This window comes from Vulpes lagopus, chromosome 20, assembly GCF_018345385.1.
Source record: "Vulpes lagopus strain Blue_001 chromosome 20, ASM1834538v1, whole genome shotgun sequence".
NCBI classification, from domain to species: domain Eukaryota; kingdom Metazoa; phylum Chordata; class Mammalia; order Carnivora; family Canidae; genus Vulpes; species Vulpes lagopus.
In genome coordinates this window covers 8598723-8614522 of record NC_054843.1, presented here as the reverse complement: position 1 = coordinate 8614522, position 15800 = coordinate 8598723, and the positions used below count along the sequence as shown (strand labels likewise).

Genomic DNA, 15800 nt, shown 5'->3' with positions numbered 1-15800 from the left:
CTTCTTTTTTTTTTAAAGTTTATTGTTATTTTTAAAAAATTCTTTGGTTAACAAGGTTTCAAATCACATTGACACAGGTGGGCAAGGGATGGCTTTTCCCCTCCCCGAGGGCACGTTTCGGGGCTCGGAACTCCCGACCCTCCAGGTGTCAAGCCCCGCCGGCCTCACGCATGCGCCCTTGCCCCCAGGGCCCAACGCTTCTCCCCAGCTCCTCCGGGCTTCCAGCCGCCGCGCCGCTCGCGCCCCGCTCTCCCCCCGCCCCCCTGCACCGCCGCCGCCGCCGCCGCCGCTCTGCTAACACAACTGTGCCTGAGGCGGAAGTGGGAGGGCGGGGCCGCCGCGCGCCCCGCCCCGGAAGTGGGCGGGCCCAGCGGGCCCCACAGTCGTCTCGGCCGCCTCCCAGTCGGGTTGCGGCCGAGGCCGGTCCTGGCTTTGTAGCTCGCTCAAGATGGCGGCGCAGCCACCCAGCGGGATCCGCCTCAGCGCGGTGAGCAGCCGCGAGGGGTGGAGCGGGCCGTGTCCCAGGAGGGCGGGCAGGCGGGCAAGCGAGGGGGGGCCGGCAGTGGGCGGCGGCGGCTCGTCGGCGCGGCGGCTGGGGCCGCGGCGGGGCCGGGGGAAGGGGCGGCCATCGCGCTGCCGTCGGCGGAGCGGCTCGGCGGCGGGCAGGGCCGGGCTGCGCCCCGCGCCCTCCGCGCTCGGTTTCTGTTTTGCCCCCGCGGCTTCGGGGCGGGCCGGGGCCGCGGCCCCTCCTCCCGGCTCCTTCCTGGCTGCCGCGCAGCTGTCGTGGGAGGGCGAGGGCGAGGCCTCGGCGGCCGCGCCGCCCGCCGCCCGGCCCGCGGGGGCCCCGACCCGCCCGGCCTGCGGGCCCGCGGGGCTGCCCGGAGCGGGGAGCGCGAGCGGCGGGGCGCGGCCGGGGGCGCCGGGCGGCCTTGACCTCCGGGCGGCGGGCGGCTCTTCCCGGCGCGTCCGCAGCGCCGGGCGCTGCCCTCCGGCGAGGCCCCGGGCTCCCCCGTCGGGTCCGCCCCGGGGCGCCCTTGGAAGCCCCCCCGCCCCCCGCCCGCCTTCCTCGTTTGCACGAGTCTTAGCGTCGCCGGGGAGCGGTCACTCTTGGAGGAGTTAAAATCCCACCTCCGAAAACGTGGGCGTGGCCTTCGCACCTGATTATCCTTTAAGCAAGTTGCTGGCGGTTCCCGCAGAAGTGCTGACCTCGTCTTGCTCCGGGGGTTCGGGGTTCGGAGCCCCCGCCGGAGAATCGTTAAAAATGGGACCATCCGGTGGGGATACCGTCGCTTTAAAAAATGGTGCATTGCCCTGTGACTTCTTCCATTCACCCGATCTTAACCCACACCTGGTAGCGTTGTTGCACTTTTAGCCGTTTTCCTGTAGGATGGATGTGAAATGTGTCAGGGCGTATTTTTTTTTTGCATTTCCTTGGAAGTTATTCACATTTAACTCTTTTTTTTTTTTTTAATCTATTCGTGTCCTTTGCCCACTTTTTTTTTTTTTTAATTTTCTCTTAGGATCTTTATTGACCGATAAACCTTCTCTAATCTGTACTGAATAAAGGTCCTTTGTTACATAACTGGCTTATTGAGTGAGTATTTAGTAGTTTGAATATAGGGGACAACTTTATTCTTTTCTTAACCGCTGGCTTTAAATACTAAAGGTTCTCTTCCACGCTTGGGGGAGTCTGGGCCGATGTAATGCTTTCCAGGTAGCCTCAGGTATTGTAAAGTCTGACCTCATTTAAGGCAAAAATCTCTTTTATTCAGTTTAATGCCCGCCCCCCCCCCCACCCCCGTCCGATTGGGCCACACTCTGGACCAGAGTCCTGGAGTAGGGAAAAGGAGTGAACGAACTGGTTTGGTCCTGTTTCTGCCCTTGGATTCTCTCCTCCTTCACCTGGCCCCTCCAATGCTGCTGTCTCAGGTTCTTCAAGATACAGGTGATAAAGGGAGCAAAGATAAAGGTCCGAACTGTGTTAAAAGATGGGTATTGTTGTTAGCTCGCTGTCTGGGTGAAGCAGCTGTCTATGTGCTAAATATTTCTTTCCTGGGTAACATGGGCTGTTGGAACCTCATTGATGGAAATCTCCCATCTGCAGCTTCTGTACTGTATCTCCCACCCATCTCTTTGCTTTAAGACAGGACTTGGCAAACTACAGCTCGTGGGCCAAATCTAGCCTGCCACCTGTTTTTGTATGGCCCATAAACTTAAGAATGATTTTTAAAAGGTTGGGGAAAAAAAATCAAAAGAACATTTTGTAACATATGAAAATTACACGACATAGACATTCGGTTTCCGTAATTTGCAGTTGAATATAGCCGTGCTCACTGTTTGGGTGTAGCTCTCACATGTTTTCATTAGGAAAGTCTAGGAATTAATAAGTTTTCTGTATTTGTCAAAAGTCCTAGAAGGCTAGGTAAGACACAAGGAATGAACCATTATAATGTATGCCTTTTTTTTTTTTTTTTTAATTTAGGAGGGCAAGAGATCCAAGAACAATGCAGAGTGACAAAAACATTTCAATTTTTGCTTTCGTATTTCGAAGTAAAATGCTGGTACCGTTTTGTTGCTTTCCAGTAGTCCTGTTGTGGGTTTAACTGACACATGCCCACTCTTCACCTTCTCCCATCTTTCCAATGCATTTATCTCTTCATTGAATTACTGTATGATTTATCATTCTTACCATTATCCACAAATGAGCCAACCAGAACTATGATTGCATTTTCTTTGCTGCATAGCTTTTTGTTTTTCTGAAGTTAATTGTTTGCTTAAATTTGCTCTTCTGTCCAAACTTTCACAGAACTGGAAAATCTTTTCCAGATGTTCTCAAGCACACCCAATATTTTGTCAGTTTTGTTGGCTCACTTGTGTTTTGGGGACTTCCTTTATCATCATTCTGGAAATATCCTTCCCCTTTTCGTTGTGTCTCCATCCCACATATTCCTCTTACAGGGTTGATTCCCTTGGCCAGCACAGTAAATTAGTGCCAGAGAGCTTGGGCTCTGTCACCTGCCTGAGTTCAAATCCTCATTGACAAGGAGATATGTGACCTTGGCAAATTCCTTTCTCTGTGCCCGAGTTTCCAGTCTGAAGGATGGGTATGGAGCCTACTTAAAAAATAAAATAAGGGATCCCTGGGTGGCGCAGTGGTTTGGCGCCTGCCTTTGGCCCAGGGCGCGATCCTGGAGACCCGGGATCGAGTCCCACGTCGGGCTCCCGGTGCATGGAGCCTGCTTCTCCCTCTGCCTGTGTCTCTGCCTCTCTCTCTCTCTCTCACTGTGTGCCTATCATAAATAAATAAAAATTAAAAAAAATAAAATAAAATAAAATAAAATAAAATGCTATATATATAAATAAATAGTAAATATCTCTCACTCCCTCCTCCTCCTCCCCCCTTTCCAATATTTGTTATCACTGGGTATGTTGATCAAAGTATTTCTGAAATTTTCTTTTGCTCAGCGTATTGCCTCTACATTCTTTGTTCCTTTTTCTCTGTTTTTGACTCCTAATTTTACACGGGCTCTAATGTGTGGAGATGGTTAACTTGCTTACGTTTCCAAGTGAGACACACAGCTGACTGGAAGGTGTTCATACATAAGTAGAACTCCTTTGGTGGGCTTCAGTGTAGAGTGATCAGATAGGAAGGAATCAGTTATATTTTGTTGGGGACACCCTATGTCTGTATTTGTAAGAGCTTAAAGAATGGAAGTGTTAGAAAATAAAATAGGTTTAAAAATGTAAAAATTTATGATGAACACCACGTGTTGTATGGAAGTGTTGCATCACTATATTGTACAACTGAAACTAATATTACACAGTGTGCTAATTGGAATTTAAATAAAACCTTTAAAAAATAACTTTGAAAAATTTAAGTAATTTTTAAAAAGTGGGAACAACAAAAATAAGATGCTGTCCTGAAAGACCTGGCACAAATGTAAAAGAATCAAATGGAACTTTTAGAAATCTTTCAGTTTTCCAGAGAGGAATTCTGCATCTAGTCTCTTGCCCATGGCATGTATAATTCAAACTGCTTGCTCTTCTGAAAGCTCAGTTGGAGACGGATGCCTGGGTGGCTCAGTGATTGAGCGTCTGGCTCAGGTCTTTGGCTCAGGTCATGATCCCAGGAGGGATCCTGGGAATCGAGTTCCGCATAGGTCTCCCCAACAGGGAGCCTGCTTCTCCCTCTGCCTATATCTGTGCTTCTCTCTTTCATGAATAAATAAATAAAATCTTAAAAAAAAAAAAACTCAGATGGGAGTATTACATTCAATTTGCTGACTTGGTATTTATCTCTTTATTATTGTGGTAAAGTAAAATACACTTAACATAAAATCTACCATCTTGACCATTTTTAAGTATATAAGTCAGTAGTGTTAAATACATTCACATTGTTGTACAGCCTCCAAAACTCCATCTTGGCTAGAATAAAACTGTATACCTATTAAAAAAAAAAAAAAAACAGTTCTCCATTCTCCCTTCTGACAGCCCTTAGCAACCACCATTATACTGTGAATTTAGCTACTGTAGATGTATCTTACGTAAGCTTAATGATGAATTGTCTTCTTGTGACAGGCTTATTTCACTTAGCATAATGTCCTCAGGATGGTTCATCTAGTTAGAGAATACGTCAAGAGATCTTTTCTTTTTGAGGCCGAATACTATTCCCTTGTATGGATATACCACATTTTATTTGTTTCATTGATGGATATTTATGTGGCTTCCACCTTTTGGCTGTTGTGAAACACGGTGTATGAACACAACTGTACAGAAAACCTCTTTAAGATCCTCCTTTCATTTCTTAGTAGAACTGCTGGATCGAATGGCAATTCTGTTTAATTTTATAGTTACCATCCTAGTAAGTATGAGGTGGTATCTCATTGTGTTTTTGATTTGTATTTCCCTAATGATTAGTGATGTTGAGGATCTTTTATTAGTGGCCATTTGTATATAATCCTTGGAGAAATATCCGTGTCCTTTGCCCACCAATTTTTTTTTTTTTTTTTTGCCCACCAATTAATTAGGTTTTTAGTCTTTGTTGTGATTTGTGTAGGAGTTCTTTATATGTTCTGGATATTAACTTCTTATCAGATACTTGATTTGCAGATGTTTTTTCCCATTTCATAGATTGCTTTTTCATTCGGTTGGTTGTAGCCTTTGTCTCTTTTCTAAAGATTGATTGATTGATTTGAAAGTGAGCACAAGTGGGGGTGGGGATGGGGGAGGAGCAAAGAGAGAGGGAGAAGCAGAAGCCGACTCCCCGCTGAGCAGGGGGGGCCTGACTCCTGGCTCCATCCTCGGACCCTGGGATCATGACCTGAGCCAAAGGCAGACGGTCAACTGACTGAGCCAGTCAGGCACCCCCAGTTGTATCCTTTAATGTGTTGTAGAAGTTTTAAATTTTGATGCAGTAAATTTATTATTGTTTGTTTCCTGTGATTTTGGTGTCCTATCCAAGAAATCATTGCGGAATCCAGTGTCCTGGAACTTTTCACCTGTACTTTCTTCTAAGAGTTTTATAGTTATAATTCTTTATGTTAGCTCTTTGATCCATTTTAAGGTGTTCTTTTTTTCTCTATATGGTGTGAGTTAAGGGTACAAGTTGAGTCTTTTGCATAAGGTTATCTAGCTTTCCCAGCACTACTTATCGAAAAGACTATCTTTTTCCTATTGAACAGTCTTTACACCCTTGTGGAAAATGATTTGGCCATTTATGTGAGGGTTTCTTTCCTGGCTATTTGCTGACTCGGTTTCAAACCCACCCGTTTTCGTTGTCTCTGAGCCTGCTATCGTCACTTCCTCCAGAGAACAGATCTCCAGTTTTCTGTGGGGTTGCCTAGAGTAGTTGTAGGGTGAAAGAAGGAACTGGGGGGGAATCTTTACTCCTTTAAAGACTTGGAAGCTATCTTGTTTTCATATAATCTCTAGTACCTTGGACTTCAGAGGTACAGAAGTGTAATTCCTAAGGCTTTCTGGAGTTCTGCCGGGGTTCCTGGTCTGATGCTTGTTTTGTTTCTCATCTTGTATAGGTTTCGGATTCAGTTCTTTACAGGCTATTAAATCAGTTGTCACTGTCTGTGCTTTCCAATTTCCAAACTACTGAGTGTTTTATCTACTATTATCCTCATTTCTCTGATTGTTTTTGTTCTTCCTGTTTTATTCTACCCGCTCCCTCCCCCTTTTTTGTTTTGTTTTTTTCCCTTCATTACAGAGCAGTTTCAGGCAGAAACACCGGTAAACATTCTCTATATGTTTGGGCTTCCAAAAAGTTTTGTATTTAACTGTAAAATTTGTGACTGTTGATTCTAAAAGTTACATTAATTCTTTAAAAAAATCTGTGTAATCTTCAGAGCATTTCATTGTGTGTGTTTCCTAATGTTTGGGGATGGGGAGTGATATCTAATACTACTACTGTATCTTGTCTTCTAACATTTTTTTTCCTGGTGGATTGATTGTTCCCTTAAATGTTACTTTAGATTTTGTACTCAAATATTCTCCCAAATAAGGACCTAGGGGAATCTTATGCCACCTGGCTGAGGCTGTGTCTTCATAGTGGTTCTGTAGGTGATACAAATTGAAACACTTAACCCAAGTAAAGGCATGTCCCTTTTTGTAGAACTTCCTATTAGACTTTTTTTTTTTTTTTTTTTTTATTTATTTATGATAGTCATACAGAGAGAAAGAGAGGCAGAGACACAGGCAGAGGGAGAAGCAGGCTCCATGCACCGGGAGCCCGACGTGGGATTCGATCCCGGGTCTCCAGGATCGCGCCCTGGGCCAAAGGCAGGCGCCAACCCGCTGCGCCACCCAGGGATCCCTGCCCCCAACTTTTTATTGAGGAGGAAGGGGAGTGAGGAGGGGCAGTTACTTCCAAATCTTCTATTCTTGAATCTCCATTAAAACCAAAACCTTTGTTTTCCAGTTAAGCCCTCATTCATTATATCCTCATTTTCAAATCTTACTTTTGTTTTTAATTCCTCCTTTATTCAAAGCCCTTAAAGATTTTCCTTATTTTTATTTTTTATTTTTTATTTTTTATTTTATTTATTTTTATTTTTATTTTTATATGAGCTCAGTTGTGCCTTTAAGGAATACTTAAAAAAAAATACAATGCTTATTATGTTCTGGTTGGTCTTCTAAGCATTTACAAATATTAACTCATTTAATATTCTTAATATCCTGATAAGCTAATAGGATTATCATCCTCATTTTAATAGATGACAGAACTTGAGGCACAGAGGTTAAGCTTCTTGCTCAGGGTCATACACTAGTTAAACATACTCGGCTTCGCATGCATGTGTTTGTGTGTATTACTTCTTCGTCTGTTCAAGGGTGTTTTTTTTTTTTTTCCCTCTCCAGCTAATGACATGTTCTGGAGATGAGAATTCAGAAAAGTGAAAAAGCCATTGTTTACCATTCAGTTCTTTCTTACTGATGCTTTCTTTGCTTTGCTCTTCTGGGGCTCTTGCTCAAGGATAATGTGTACCATGTCAATTTGGAATTGATATAAAGGATGAGGACATTAAGTGAAAATTGACATTCCCACTACCACATTCTGCCATACATACAAAATTCAAAATAACCCCTTTTCTAGCTCCAGATTTCACACCTAACATAAGTGCATGAAATAGAGCAAAGACCGGTAACTCTAAGGGTATCTTCTTTGATAGCCAGAGGTTTCACACTCCAAAGCCATGCCCCACTGTAAAATTTGTAACATGTGAGGAGTGTGCCGTTCTTCTAGAGGCCTGGGACATATAGAGCCTCCTGATGGCTGGCCCCTGGCACAGTCTCAGATTAATTTGAAAAAGACCTCTTGTGCAAGATGAAGACCTGGAAATTGATTTTTATTAAAAACAAACAAACAAATGTAATGTATGCTGTAGAAAGGCTGAACTACCTATACTCCGTATCGCATAAATATGTGCCGTACTCCAGTTTTAAGACTGTTCTTCCACAGAATTCCATTTTTCACACATGTACTTCAGTCTGCTGGTGAATGAATGCTTGGGAATTGTCTAAAATCAAGTGTGGACAGAGGAATAGTAGACCTCTTTCTGACACCTTGTGGCAGCAGCCTAGCACTACAAACACACTTGGCTTGATTAATAATCTCCTCACATTTCCAGAGCTCTTCACATTAAATACTTAAAGCGCCTCTTCTGTTTTTTCCCCTTAAGTGTAAGATAATCTGTTCAAAACAGACACAAAATCCCCATTAAATAGAAATCCTCTGCAATGGAAATTTTCAAGTGTCAGCCTTTGAAAGCCACTTCTACATTTTTATACATTTAATATCTGTATTACTTAGGAATTTAGAGAGTTTCCTATAGCATGAGGTTGGTTAGCATAGTCTTCCATAGTATATTACTGTGAATAAAATCAGCCTAAAATAATTGGATTTGAACTTTTATATGACATTATGTAAAGGTTTGATAGGTGTATATTACTCCACTGCCAAGGTTTAACTATAATGAGCATGGAGTAATTTATATAAAAAGTATCAAATAATGATTTTCCAAGAGACCACTAGAAAAGCCGTTGATTAATAAGCCAAGCTAAGTTTATTAAGCCTGATGCACCAGGAGAAAACACCCCCTTGGCAAAATTCTTCGTTGTGTCTCACGGCAATTTTGAGGGTAGGCCTTGCAGGGTGGGTAACTTTCTGATTGGTGGTTTAGGATATATCATGGCTTTAGATTGATGGATCCAGAGAGGCAAGGGTTGTGAAGCGATCTTGGTTAAGTAAACTATTTCGTTGATGAGTACAGCCTTCCAAGAATTTTATCTTCTAGGTTATATCTTCTAGGTATATCCTGAAGCAGCTATTATCTTGTGCTTGGTCTCAGTGTTGTTTTTATTATTTTTATTATCTTTTAAGATTTTATTTTTAAGTAATGTCCACACCCACCGTGGGGCTTGAGCTCACAACCCCGAGATCAAGAGTCACAGGCTCTACCGACCAAGCCAGCCAGGTGTCCCAGTGTTGCTTAATACAGAGACAGAAAATAATATTGGTTTCTCTTCTCAAAAGTAGGACCTGAATCAATTTACATGAATCATTGGTTTTTTTCAGCTTTGCCCGAAGTTCTTACATACAAATTCTACTAGTCACACTTGGCCGTTCAGTGCAGTTGCTGAATTAATAGGTATGTAAAACCGACATTTCATGTATAATCTATTGCTTGCAATTGAAGTTTTAAAAAACTTTTCATTGAAAAATAATATGCAAATATACTGTTTAATAAAACATGTATCTTGAATGATACCACTGGTAAAGGTTATCTAGTGTATAACAGCTATTCAAATGGATGTCAAATTAATTGCTGCTCAGCCTTCTCTGTACTATTAAAGTATTTTGCAAAATTCATAAAACATTTATGTTGAAATAGTTTTATTTTGATTATAAAAGAATTTGATCTATTGCAAAAATGGAAATTATGTTTTTTAAAATTGGAAAGTATAGGTACGTAACAATGGGTTTGTTTTTCTGATGTTAGCAAGTAGGGGAATCAATGTTAAATTTGTGATAATACATTTTTGTTTCCTCCAGTAGAATTACTAGGTATAGAATTATATTTTAATAGTGTTTTAGTGAACATGAGAAGAGGAAAGTTGTGATCACATTTGCATTATGGGTTATGATATTTTTCCCTCTGGAAAATTCAAACATGTGAATTTTGTCTTTTTAATATTTATTTGAAAGAGAAGGAGAGCAGGGAGAGGGACAGGGAGAGAGGAAGCAGACTCCTGCTGAACATGGAGCCAGAGGTGGGGCTCAGTTCCAGGATTCTGAGATCTTGACCTGAACCAGCAGTCAGCCATTTAACTGACTGAGGCTCCCTGGCACCTGAATTTTTTTAAGCATGTGTTTGAGAAACAGGTAATAAAGGAAAGTATATTCTTCATAATTCTAGTATATGTGCTGCCGAAGCGAGCACTATTCTTCATAATTCTTAGAAATACTTTAGATTCTTTGTCAAGAAACAGTTCTAAGATGTACAGTAGAAGAAAAGGAACTCTTGAGCACCCTTTTCTTTGGCATAGTTAGATTTTCCAAAGTCTCCCAGCTAACATGTGCTGTTCAGCCAGTTTCTTAAAAACCTGTTAAATGGATAGAACAGTGCAGCCATTCAGAGCCATTGTTTGTTTATGACAGCCCAGAGGAGCCACTCAACCTGGGATTGTTCCTGCGTGTGTAGTGGTTGTCCGGCTCTGGATTAGGGCAGCTGGAGACCAGGGTGCTCTTGTTGCTATCAGATTTAAGGGAAACACCATTTTTCCTGAAGCAGTTGATTAAAAAGATGCTTTTAGGGATCCCTGGGTGGCGCAGTGGCTTAGCGCCTGCCTTTGGCCCAGGGCGCGATCCTGGAGATCCGGGATCGAATCCCACGTCGGGCTCCTGGTGCATGGAGCCTGCTTCTCCCTCTGCCTGTGTCTCTGCCTCTCTCTCTCTCTCTCTCACTGTGTGCCTATCAGAAATTTTAAAAAAATTAAAAAAAAATAAAAATATGCTTTTAATTCTAGGCAACCTTATGAAAGGATGTGAGAACCATTACTTATGTTTAGTCATAAAGACTTAAAGTGTTTTTAGTCAGTTAAGGATACTCAGGTGGAACTTAGGTAGTTTACAAGCTGATATTATTACTGCTTCTGTTGACATTGTTTTCACTTTTCCTTGGTTTTTTGTTTTTATTGTTTTAATGTATTCCTTCCTATTTAACCTATCTGAGACAAACAAGGAAGCTAACAAGAGTAAGCTTAAATGGGGATCTGTACAGACCTCATAGAAGTGTAAAAGCCACCAGAAACTTTGCTTAGATTGGAAAGGGCCACAATTCGAACTGTGTAGAAGGTAAACCTTCTCCTATGTATCTAGCTAGCCTTGCAGAAGACATTCTGCTTTCTCATTTATTCAGTATCCGCATTGTGTTCCCTCTGTGTGCCAGTTATAGTGGCACTTGGATTGCCAGTTGAAACTCAGCTCTCAGTTTGTCTCTTGATAGCCAGGCTGGGTCTTTGGGCAGAAGAAGACCTACCTCCCTGTCTTGGTCATCTGTTTGGTACAGTGATTCTTCTTGTTTGTACTTTTGGTGTAGTGGGAACCAGTGTGACAAATGGAGGGCTTTGGAAAGAGCTAATTTTGTAATGATCAGTGAATGATGTATATATCAAGGTACAGTTTAGTTCATGTTTTCAAATCATAGAGTTCCTAAACATTTCAATTTTTAAAAAATACGTTGCTTGTTAAGGATTATACTGAACTAATTGCTCTTTAAAATGCGAAATCAAAATTTCTCAAAACTTTTGTTTCGTAGATAATGCTTATGATCCTGATGTGAATGCTAAACAGATATGGATTGACAAAACGGTGATAAATGACCATATATGCTTGACATTCACTGATAATGGGAATGGTATGACTTCAGATAAATTACATAAAATGCTAAGGTATGTAAAAATAAAAACATTGGTTTTACCCCATTCAGGGGTTTCATGTATCATACTTATTGCCTGTACTTTTTATTTTGTAAACATGATTTGCTGTACCCACAGTGTGCTCTCTTCCCTTCCCATCGTTTCCTACTGCTGTTTGATTATTAGACAATCCCTGCCATTCTCACCCCACCATGTCTGACTTATCTGAATTTCCACCATTCCTTTAAGAGTTGTAGCACACTGATAACACTTATTAATACTCTAGTGTTACATATTTTTAACCAGTATTTCCAATAAAACACTTTTGGTGGGGAGTCATTTTAAAGGGATTCAGAGGATAAGGAAAGTAGCAGGATAAAATAGGCATAAAGCCTTGGGCTCTATGGTCACAAAGTAGGATGTCAGCATGAAGCCAGATGTGCCTGGAAAGGAAAGTATGGTACCTGATACAGGTACAGGGTAGAGAAAATGTGGCAGCATAGCCCTTTCTACTGTCCCTTAAATACTTGTTATGCTTCCCAAAACTCCAGTTGATGCCATTAGTAATCTAATCATACCACTGTAGGCTCCTGATTTGAAGGGAGTTGTTCACATTTAGAAGAAATTTCACGAGGTGAAATCTCAGGGGTCCCAGGAGTCCAAATGAGATCTCAGTTGTTTAGGCAGGATGTACCAGGCAACGAGCTCCTGTTTTAGCAATTCTTAAACCTTACAATACAGATTTATTTTTCATTTCAGAGATGGGGAAACACATCAAAATAGATGAAAAGTAATTTGCCTATGATTACAAAACTAGAGAGGATGAGGTTAATATTTATACCCAGTCTTTTTACTTAATATTATAATTTGTGAATTTAAGAAATGAAGACTATGTGTATTTATTTTTTAAATCTTTTTTTTTTTTTTTTTTTCTTTTTAGCTTTGGCTTCAGTGACAAAGTCACCATGAACGGTCATGTCCCAGTTGGATTGTATGGGAATGGCTTCAAGTCAGGTTCTATGCGTTTGGGTAAAGATGCAATCGTGTTTACCAAAAATGGAGAAAGCATGAGTGTGGGCTTCTTGTCTCAGACCTACTTGGAAGTCATAAAAGCAGAACATGTTGTTGTCCCAATAGTGGCGTTCAACAAACACCATATCCTTTTGATTTAAAAATAGAAACTGGAGAAACTCTGAAGATACTCTGAATCATTCCCTCCTTTTGCCTCCTCCAGATTCTGTTTTTTTAATCATAGTTTCCGTGATAGTGCTTGTTCCTACCCATTGCCTCTTATATCTGAGGCTAAGCCTTTCTCCCTTTCTCCCTTCCCTTGGCATTTTGTCATTAAGATGGTTGCTTTCTATGTTAGCTTCCTGTAGCTCTCCCCTTAATTTCAGTTGTATTATGTCTAATGAGATATGTGGTCTGCCTTGAAATTTTCCCTAATGACTATGAGAAAGCAAAGTATCTTTAGAAAGATGTCTACTGTGTTTCTTATAAAAACTTTGAGATATTAGGAACCATTAAATTAGTTAGGAATCATAATGAACTTGCTTATAATTCATCTTTCTTGGAGTTCATCTGAAATCAAATTGCAGTTTTAAAACTTAGGAAATAGTTATCTGTTATTTAAGTTTGAGTTTTCATATTGTAACTGTGAAAAATATGTTTTTGGTCTGAGTCTTTAACTTATGATATACGACAGATGATAAATTTAGCAGAATCAAAAGCAAGCCTTGCAGCGATTCTGGAACATTCTCTATTTTCTACGGAACAGAAATTACTGGCAGAACTTGATGCTATTATGGGTAAGAAGGGGACAAGGATCATCATTTGGAACCTTAGAAGGTAAATGTAGAGCTCAGCGAGTAGTTTCGCATTTGGGAAGGAAATTGCTTGTGCAGGAGTGGTTTTCTTACATTTATCCATTGTTACACAGAGTAGAAATATATTGGAAGGTACTCATTTTTTGGCATAGGTAATGATTTGTCTTTTCCAAGTGTGTTTTATTGAGCCGCTTTGGCTTCCATTAGAGATAATTTCATATTATTAAAACTAAATTTCCTAGCCCTGCCATTCAGTATTCATAGAGCTCAATTCTCTTTTTTATTCTATTCTCAAAAAGAAAGGAGAAGAAAATATCTCAGCCAATAAACCCTAGCTTGTGTAAGTTAGGAAGAGAAATATTTGTCTATTACTTAAAGGTAAGCATAGTTTTATAGGTGGTGAGAAAAGTATTGTAAATGAGACCTCTGTATTGCTCAAGATTGTAGTCCTTTATCATTGTGAGGATAAAATCATTTGCAAATAAGATTTTTTTTAAAAAACTTGGGATGGATGCATAATGTTGAGGTATCTAGATATAAGAATGATAGGAATAAAGTATAAATTGAGTGGTGAGCCTAAAATACTTTAAATCTTTTCTGATCTGTATTCCCTTTTTTCTTGCTTTTGCTGTCATGCCCCTCCCATCCTCACTCCTCTTTTTTAATTTGCACTTTTTGTTTTGAGATACCTATAGATTCATACGCACAAATCTCATATACCCTTTATCCAGTTTCCCCCAATGGCAGCATCTTGCAAAACTATAGTATGTAAGTGTTGATAGCAACATTGATAGAGTCAAGAGACAGGACATTTTCATGGAGAGAGGACATCCATGATCCCTCGTGTTGGCCTTTTATATCCACACCCACTCCCTCCTTAATCCCTGACAACCTCTAAAACGTTCTCCATTTCTATAACTTTGTCATTTCAAGAATGTTATATGAATAGAATCCTACAGTGTGAAAGTTTTTGGGATTGGCTTTTTTCATTCATCATATTTCCCTGGAGGTTGATCTAGGTTCTTGTGTGTGTCAGTAGTTTGCTTCCTTGTCCTTGCAGAGTAGTAGTATATCGCATAGATGGGCCATCATTTGTTTAACCATTTACCAGTTAAAGCACATTTTACCATTTTGAGTTATTACAAATAGAGCTGTAAACATTTGTGTATAGGTTTTGGTGGGAATAGAATCTTCTTTTTTCTAAGATAAATGCCCAAGAGTGTAATTGCTGGGTCATGTGGTAGTTGCCGGTTTCATTTTTTAAGAAACTGCCAGAATGTTTTTCAGAGTGGCTTTACCAGCTGACATCCTGCCAGCAGTGTGTGAATGTATACAGTTTTCCCACATCTTCCTATATTTCTTTTCTTTTGTTTTTCCCTTGCTTTTGTCTCCCCTCTTCCCCCAACCAGGACCCCTACTATGGGTAGGTGTTTTGTTTTGTTAAATAAGTAAGTATATTTGCTTATATTTCTGTGAAGTTAAAATTTAGCTCCTTCAAAAAATTGTTTTTATAGCTACAAAAGTGCAACAGAGTTTGATTTTGATAAGGATAAATATGACATCAGAATTCCTGAAGATTTAGATGAGACAACAGGGAAGAAAGGGTACAAGAAGCAAGAGAGGATGGACCAAATTGCTCCTGAGAGTGACTATTCCCTGAGGGTATGTATTCAGCTCTCTTTCTGGACGTGAGAGAAATAATCAAATAATGGAAATTATTGCTATCCACTAGTGTTATAAATACTGTCAGTAATTGCTAAGTAAAAGTATCTCAGGAACCAATTTAACTTTTCATGAGCAGACTGGTTGCTTTATACAGAAAAGTTATTTATTTATTTATTTATTTATTCATTCATTCATTTATTTATTTATTTATTGAAAACCAGTTTTTAAATTGTAAAGTCACCAAATCTAACAGCACTTACAAGTCTTTCAGTGTGTGGTTAGAGTATTTGAATTCGGAATACCAGAATCAGTATGTCCTCTGTGGTAGCCATATTGATTAATTCAGGCAAAAACCCCAAATTCAGAGTATTTCTTTTTTTAGTTTAAAATATTCTAGGACACACATCTTAGTTAATATTCTAAAGCGATAAATTATGTACAGACTACAGATGATACACATTAATAGTTTTATAATAAATATCTCTGATATTTGACCTTAGGAATATTTTTGAGATGGAAGAAATTAATACTCAGTTTAAAATGTTGATATGATACTAAGAATATCGTTTCTTAGGCACTATGATAAGGCATATAACACTAACTTCCCTTTATTTTTGTGCTAAGATGATTTAATAACCACAGGCTGAGGATACATGTGATGTTTATACGTTTACAACTTTTTGAGACCCTAGCAGTTACATACCCCAGTGTGTTATTAAGTATGTCCTAGTTGTTTAGAAAGTCTTGCTCAATTATGAAACAGGTCCAGAGGCAGGCAGAGCAGGTAGTGTGGATTTAGTATACAAATGTTTTAAAATATCATTAATAAAATAAATAAAAGTATAAAATGTTTTAAAATATCATTAATAAATTTTATAAATGACGAAA

At 40.1% G+C, this 15800-nt stretch overlaps 1 protein-coding gene across 2 annotated transcripts in view; it reads left to right on the top strand.

Moving 5' to 3' along the window:
- Positions 1-318: 318 nt before the first annotated feature.
- Positions 319-15800, top strand: part of MORC3 (MORC family CW-type zinc finger 3) — a 40063-nt gene continuing 24581 nt past the window's right edge. Inside the window, exons 1-6 of one of the 2 annotated variants that reach the window (XM_041735124.1) lie at positions 319-487; positions 9080-9152; positions 11322-11454; positions 12362-12576; positions 13122-13269; positions 14762-14909. In XM_041735124.1, coding sequence (XP_041591058.1) covers positions 449-487; positions 9080-9152; positions 11322-11454; positions 12362-12576; positions 13122-13269; positions 14762-14909 — 756 coding nt within the window. In that variant the 5' untranslated portion in view covers positions 319-448. Of the gene's footprint in view, positions 488-520; positions 1302-9079; positions 9153-11321; positions 11455-12361; positions 12577-13121; positions 13270-14761; positions 14910-15800 lie in introns of those variants that run through there. The other variant, XM_041735125.1, reaches the window with a different exon arrangement.